The 8267-nt window shown below is 38.2% G+C and overlaps 1 protein-coding gene across 5 annotated transcripts in view; it reads left to right on the top strand.

Moving 5' to 3' along the window:
- DNAJC12 (DnaJ heat shock protein family (Hsp40) member C12) overlaps window positions 1–6184 on the top strand; it is a 59493-nt gene extending 53309 nt beyond the window's left edge. For all 5 annotated transcript variants that reach the window (XM_059662580.1, XM_059662577.1, XM_059662581.1 and 2 more), the window contains one exon: window positions 5613–6184. In XM_059662580.1, the coding sequence (XP_059518563.1) occupies window positions 5613–5707 (95 nt within the window). In that variant the 3' untranslated portion in view covers window positions 5708–6184. The remainder of the gene's footprint in view (window positions 1–5612) is intronic.
- Window positions 6185–8267: the final 2083 nt, after the last annotated feature.

Below are 8267 nucleotides of genomic sequence, written 5' to 3' on the forward strand. Positions count from 1 at the left end.
ATATGTCTCCTTCGCCCCCCCCCCCCCCCCCGCCCTTGACAATCCCCTGGCCTCCCCTACCCCCCAGTGTCTTATGTCCATTGGTTATGCTTATATGCATGCATACAAGTCCTTTAGTTGATCTTTTACCCACCCCCCTCCTGCCCTCCCACCCTCCCCGGCCTTCCTGCTGTAGTTTGACAGTCTGTATGAGGCAGCTCTGCCTCTGTATCTATTTTTGTTCATAAGTTTATAATGGTCTTTATTATCCAGAAATGAGTGACATCATGTGGTATTTTCCCTTCATTGACTGGCTTATTTCACTAAGCATAATGCTCTCCAGTTCCATCCATGCTGTTGCAAATGGTAAGAGCTCCTTCTTTTTTATAGCAGCATAGTATTCCATCGTGTAGATGTACCACAGTTTTCTAATCCATTCATCTACTGATGGGCACTTAGGCTGTTTCCAGATCTTAGCTATGGTGAATTGTGCTGCTATGAACATAGGGGTGCATATATCCTTTCTGATTGGTGTTTCTGGTTTCCTGGGATATATTCCTAGAAGTGGGATCACAGGGTCAAATGGGAGTTCCATTTGTAGTTTTTTGAGGAAACTCCATACTGTCTTCCTTAGTGGCTGCACCAGTCTGCATTCCCACCAGCAGTGCACAAGTGTTCCTTTTTCTCCACATCCTCTCCAGCACTTGTCGTTTGTTGATTTGTTGATGATAGCCAGTCTGACAGGTGTGAGATGATACCTCATTGTTGTTTTGATTTGCATCTCTCGGATGATTAGTGACTTAGAGCATGTTTTCATATGTCTCTTGGCTTTCTGAATGTCCTCTTTTGAAAGGTGTCTATTTAGATCCTTTGCCCATTTTTTGATTGGATTGTTTATCTTCCTTTTGTTAAGTTGTATGAGTTCCCTATAAATTTTGGAGATTAGGCCCTTATCAGATATGACATTGGCAAATATGTTTTCCCACACAGTGGGTTTTCTCGTTGTTTTGTTGATGGTTTCTTTTGCTGTGCAGAAGCTTTTTATTTTGAAGTAGTCCCATTTGTTTATTTTCTCTTTAGTTTCCAATGCCCTAGGAGCTGTATCGGTGAAGAAATTGCTTCGGCATATGTCTGAGATTTTGTTGCCTTTGGATTTTTCTAGTATTTGTATGGTTTCCCGTCGTATATTTAAGTCCTTTATCCATTTTGAGTTTACTTTTGTGTATGGTGTAAGTTGGTGGTCTAGTTTCATTTTCTTGCATGTATCTGTCCAATTTTCCCAACACCATTTATTGAAGAGACTATCTTGACTCCATTGTATGCTCTTGCCTCCTTTGTCAAATATTAATTGAGCGTATTGGTTGGGGCTGATTTCTGGGCTCTCTATTCTATCCCATTGATCTAGATGTCTGTTCTTGTGCCAGTACCAGGCAGTTTTGAGAACAGCTCCCTTCCTCTTTGAAATAATAAAGAAATATATTTAAAAAAAAGTCAAAGGTAGCAGATGCTGTTGCTGTGCAGTCATGTCCTTGGGGCTTCTGCCCACACCCAGGCCGGGCCCGCCTGTTGGCCTCGCATTGGGCTTCCTCTGGCAGAGGCCTGCCTGGCAGCGGGTGCGATGAGAGAGGATGTGGTCAAGCAAAAGGGAGAAAAAACAACTTGTAATCTTACCACCTCAAGAACATACCACTGATCTTTTGGTATATTTTTATATGTTAGTGTACTTAAAACTAAAAGGGCCACATTGTCCATATTTTGTGTGTGCTTTTCAATTACAGGTTGTCAGAAAGAATTTTCTGTTTGCTTTTTCTCCAAATGGAAATTCTTTAAATTTGTTTTCTATGATAATTCTAAAGAAAGTGCAAGCAGATCCTGTTTTTCTGAGATAATCACTGTCCACAATTCTGTGTACATTTTTTCTGCCTAGACTGTTAGATAACCGTTTAAATATCAATGGAAGCATATTTTATTTTTCTGTAACCTGTATTTTCATTAGCAATACTAGTAGCCCAGTGTATGAAATTTGTGCACATTAAAAGGGAATTAATTCCCCTAACCGGTTTGGCTCAGTGGATAGAGCATCGGCCTGCGGACTCAAGGGTCCTGGGTTCGATTTCGGTCAAGGGCATGTACCTTGGTTGTGGGCACATCCTCAGTGGGGAGTGTGCAGGAGGCAGCTGATTGATGTTTCTCTTTCATCGATGTTTCTAACTCTCTATTCCTCTCCCTTCCTCTCTGTAAAAAATCAATAAAATATATTTTTTAAAAAGGAATTAATATAGCAGAGATATTTTAATATTGCTATTTGCCCTATAATAGAAATGTGAAGAGATGAAAGGAAATTAGTAAAATGTATATGAAAATAATATATAAATTTATTAATAAATAAACAGTAACAAAAGGATATAACAACAACAGAGGCATGATATAAAAACGACAAAAACATGATATAAAAACAACAGTGATGCAAACAATGACTGATAAAGTGATTAAACTTATTCTAATATCTCCCTGTACCCCACATTAAGAATGAAAACACTTTCATTAGTGCTTGACTAATTTCCCTTGTGCTGAAGTACTTAGAACTTTAACTGTAACATCACATGCTCTTCAAACTCGAGAGAAAACAACATATAACTGACCATGTGTGAAAACGGGTTCAGGCAGGAATATGCCTACTCTGTCTAGAGTTTATCCTTGTGATTTATTAATAGTCATCACAAATGCTAGCATCACGGGAAACTGTCGTCGAATCAATTTAAATGGGAGGCCAGTGTCAGATGGGAACAAATTAATTCTTGGAATCAGAACAGCCTCTCCTTCTGCAGATCCTGTTAATACTTCAGCTTCGATAATGTTAGGTCGTAATCTTTTGATAATAAATATGGTACCATTACAAAGACCCCAATTACGATTGAGACTTCTCAATAGCATGATGATTGTACCCACTTTCAATTTTAATTTATGACACAGCATTTCCGAAGGAGTAATACTATTAAGAAATTCAATGGGAAAATTTTCCTTTTCAGCATCATCTGTGGAATCAATGGAATCATCAGTCAAATATGTGTGAAAATCTCCATCGAGTATATCCAAATTTTCTTCATTTAATTTTTGAACATGCTCATTTTTTGGACAAAGAATTGCACGTTTATGCCGAAACCGGTTTGGCTCAGTGGATAGAGCGTCGGCCTGCGGACTGAAAGGTCCTAGGTTCGATTCCGGTCAAGGGCATGTACCTGGGTTGCGGGCACATCCCCAGTAGGAGATGTGCAGGAGGCGGCTGATCGATGTTTCTCTCTCATCGATGTTTCTAACTCTCTATCTCTCTCCCTTCCTCTCTGTAAAAAATCAATAAAATATATTTAAAAAAATAAAAAGAATTGCATGTTTAGATATATTTTTAATATTATCTATAGCAGTGGTTCTCAACCTTGGCTGCACATTAGAATCACCTGGGAATCTTTTTAAAATCCTGATTCCTGGGCCTCATCCTCTGGAAATTATTTCTTTGTTATGGGGTGGGGCCACAACATCAGTAACAAAGAAACAGAATTAAAACTTTATTTTGGGGAGCCGCTACAGTGTTTTGGACAGGTTCAAGCCTTGGACTGATGAAAGGGTACAGTCCTCTCATTGCCACGTGCAAATCCCAGCTTGGAGAGCAGGGCCCTCCCAGCACAATTATAGCCAACAGCTGTAGTTGTAAGCTTGAACCTATGGTCCAAACAAGTGGCCCCACGTGCCTGAGTGATGTAGGCTTGATAGAGTTCGGGTGCATGTAGTTGAGTAGGATTGAAACCCAGGAGAATGTTGTAAACATCTTGGTCCCGCCCTTACTTTGCCTTGTAGCATCTGCTGTAAAATAAAGGCATGGCTGTGGGTGTGGTCGCTGCCTCTCAGAGAAGCAGTGTCCCACTGAGACCCGGCTTTCATTCTCTTGTCTGTCTTTTCTAAGCCTTTCAGCCGCCCCCACTCAGGTTCACCCCGGCTGTGCTGGCGCGGCACACTTTAGAAAAGATATGCCTCCAGGCTCCCAGGGCAGGTTCCTGCCTCAAACCCCGCCCTTACAGGAAACAGCTCTGGGAAACAGCTCGGGGGAGGGTGCAGCTGTTGCCAAGACAATCCCTGCAGGACTGACTTCTTTCCGCTTGGTCGCAGTGGTTGTGGTCGTGATGAACACCACCCATGGTTTTTATATAAGTAGATTATAAACAACAAAAATGACAAAAGGCATACTTATTCACTGCAGAAAAATAAGAAGACACAAGTAAACAGAAAGGGTATTAAAAAATGAAAATTACATCTATTCCAGCTATCCAGGGATAACTACTGTTAATAATTAGCGGTAATTCCTTATAGACTTTGAACATTTCTTATAGAAATACCCACATATATAAGAAATTTAAAAATGAGTCCGGCTGTTGTGGTTCAGTGGTTGAGTGTCAACTTATGAACCAGGAGATTATGGTTTGATTTCCAGTCAGGGCACATGCCCAAGTTGCTGGCTTGATCCCCAGTAGGGGGTGTGCAGGAGGCAATCAGTTGATAAGTCTCTCTCATCATTGATGTTTCTATCTCTCTCCCTCTCCCTTCTTCTCTCTGAAATAAATAAAAACATATTTTAAAAAAATGGGATCACACTGTTTTCTAACTACTTGTCACAGCAATATGTTATGAGCATTTTAATGTGACTGTAAGTATTAAAAATTGTTAATGACTATATCACAGCCTTTTAACCAACTTTCTATTGCTGAATACCTGGAATGTTTGGGGTTTTTTTGAATATGTTTTATGGATATTTTTAGAGAGGAAGGGAGAGGGAGAGAGAGAAACATTGATTGGCTGTCTCCTGCATGCCCCCTCCTGGAGATTGAGCCTGCAACTCAGGAATGTGCCCTGACTGGAATCAAACTGGTGACCTAGCGATGCATGGAGATGATACTCAACCAACAGAGTCACACAGGCCAGGGCTGTTTTTTTATTTTTAAAAACATTTATAAAAGGTATCATGTTAAACATCTTATAGTTAAAACCCTTGAGCACATCCGTGATTATTTCCTTAAGGTAAATTTTCAGAAGTATAATTGTAAGGTTAAATGTTTATGCATTTTAATGAGTTTGATAAATATTGCAAGTTTCCTACCCAGAACAGTTTTGTCAGTTTACATTTTCTCTGGTAGAGGGAAAATGACCTTTTATCTAATTTTCAACAAAGTTGTTTATTACTCTAAAAAAAATAAATCTTACTCTCATGGAATACATTATTTGTATTTCCAGAATCCTTTACCATTGACCTTTTATTTTTGGCAGCTGTTTGAAAGTTGTTTCCAATTTCCTTGCAGGTGAATTGTCAAAATTACCAGCACTGGAGGCATTATAAATGTCCTTTTATTATTAAGTTTAAGCATGTGAGATCCTCTCATCCATATAAAATAAATCCTGTTCACAAGAATTCAACATCCTGCCCAAGTTAATCAGTTTCTGTAAGATATTAATAATTCATCCCAAAGACTTACCCTTACATTTCACTTATTGCAGTGAAATCTCACCAGCAAGCTGTCCTACTATTACAAGCTTGACTCCTTTGTTCCCACCTCTGATTTAAAAATCTTCTCTTCTCTCCTTCAAAGGTTTTTCAGATGTGAACAGTTGGCACCTTCATTTCCGCTGGTCTGGGGATGCTCCTTCAGAACTCCTGAGGAAATTCAGAAACTATGAAATATGAAATGTCCCTGCTCAGTAGGAGGGAGAGCGAGTGAGCAAGACCACCCCCTGTGCTGCCAACATGCAGTCTTTGTCCAAATCTTTAAAATGTCATGTTTATATGCCATGTTTATGAATCGCTGAGTACCGATTGATTCCTTCACCCTTGAACCCATTCTCACAATATGTCTTTTAAATTAGAGAAATTTCAGAAGAAAATTTAAAAGAAAATTTAGAATGTTCTTTTAATATTAGAACAAATTAAGCCTCTTAGATCCAGAGTGGATTGTATTATGTGTGTTTTCCAATAAATGTTATTTAGAGAAATCCATTTTTAAATCAATCTCTGTATTTAAATATTTCATTGATATATTATGATCTCTATTAGTACGGAATGTACAAGAAATGTCTTCTGACTCTGGACTTAAATTGAAATGTGAAATTACTTGTCTAAACCCCATAGAATGAAATAAATAATTTTCCCAAAGTTCATAATGAATGTAGAATTCAACTTTTTTTTAAAAAAATAATCTGAATAGGCATTTCTACTTTAATTTCAATACTTGTAAATTTAAAAAGTTATTAATTTGAGGAAACACATCCCTACCAGATTTCTTTTGTTATATAGCAAGTGATCAGAAATTTATTTTCTTACAGTTTGAAGGCTTGAAGTCCAAGATCAAGGTGTCTGCAGGTTTGATTTCTCCTGAGGCCTCTCTCCTTGGTTTGCAGGTGGCTGCTTTCTCACTGTGTCCTCACATGGCCTTTCTCTGTGCATGTATATCCCTGGTGTTTCTACTTCTTGTAAGGACATTGGTCATACTGGATAAGGGCCCCAACCTAACAACCTTCTTTTAAATTAATCATCTCTTTAAAGATCTTATCTTCAAAAAGGTTACATTCTGAAGTACTGGGAGTTGGGACATCAATATATGTATTTTGGCCCTGGCTGGTAGCTCAGCTGGTTGGAGCGTCATCCCCATACAGAGTGTCATCCCCATACGCCAAGGTTGAGGTTTTGATCCCAGTTGGGGCACATGAGGGAATTAACTAGTGAATACATAAGTGGGTAGAACAGCAAATCGATGTTTCTCTTTCTCTCCCTTCCTCCCTCTCTAAAATCATTACATAAAAAATTACTTCAAGATATGAAATTTGGGGGAACCCAATTAAGTGAAAACCTTCCCCCCCCCCAAATATTATTATTTTATTGATTTCAGAGAAGAAGGGAAAGGGAGATTGAAATGCCTCCTATTGGGAATTGAACCTTGACATCCTGGTTCATAGGTCAATGCTCAACCACTGAGTTACACTGGTGGGGCGAAAAAAATTTTTTTTTAAACAAATACAATCCTGTATTGGTTTCCTTAATTTTATTTGAAATTTTATTGTTTTGTCAAATCTGTAGAGAGAATGATTTCTATCAGTATTTTATCACTTCATTAAAATGTGATTTGGCATTGTTACCATATCTGCAAATTTTACTTTAAAAATAGAAAAAATATAAAGCATGTTAAATTAATAAAATGAGGTTTTGGACTACAATTGCCTGCCATAATGCCTGCCCGGTCCAGGTAGGCACTTGAAAAAAATACTAGATTGAATAAGTGAATTTTTAAATCTAAGAATTGGAGTTTTAATTTTTTCTCCCAACCCCCCATTGTCTGATTCATAGCACTGATGACTTTTAATGTCTTGTTAAAGGGAAAAACACTCCCACTTCCATGGCCCACTCTGCTTTTTTACAGATGGATTTTCCAGTTATTGACAAGAGTACTTTTCTCTCCCGTGAGGCTGGCAGCCTCCAAAGAAATGAGAAAGAGCTGTGCTGGGATGGGGATTTATGACGGGCCAGGCTTGTGCGAAGCACTTCATGTATTTGTGCTGAGCACTTTATGTAACATAGTAGGAGATCTTTTATTCTTAAATACTCTCCTGAACTCAAAGTTTAAAAAGGACTGTGTGTTGATTATACAGTTTTTCTCTTGGAATGAAAAATAATGGGAAAACTGGACAACTTTTCTTCAATAACTTGTTTGACTCCCCAGTGTATTCAGCACAGTTACAATTGTACGTATGTATAATAGCACATTTTCAAAGCCATTTATTTTTGAGTTTTGGCTTGACTTCATGGCGGAACAAAACAATTATAAAAAGATAATTATAGATTAAGGTCATTAGGCTTTTAAGTCAGCTCTAAATGCTAAAGATAATTAGTTTCTCTTATATTTGATATTGCATGAATAAATGAATGTGGTACATATTTCTTGAGAGCATTATTATTATTATTTTAAAATCTTTATTATTAAAAGTATTGTTACATATGTCTCTTTTTCTCTCCCATTGACCCCTTATAGCTTGCCTCTGTCCCTCACCCCAGGCCTTCACCACCCGATTGTCTGTGTTCCTGGGTTATGCATATATGCTGCATATATGTTCTTATATCAGTTCTTTGACCAATCTTTTCCCACCCACCCCTGCCTTCCCTCTGAGATTCAACAGTCTGTTCCATGCTTCTATGTCTCTGGAACTATTTTGTTCAACAGTTTATTTTTTCATTAGATTCCACATATGAGTGAGAT

The sequence above is a fragment of the Myotis daubentonii genome, chromosome 13 (genome assembly GCF_963259705.1).
Source record: "Myotis daubentonii chromosome 13, mMyoDau2.1, whole genome shotgun sequence".
Taxonomy (NCBI): Eukaryota; Metazoa; Chordata; class Mammalia; order Chiroptera; family Vespertilionidae; genus Myotis; species Myotis daubentonii.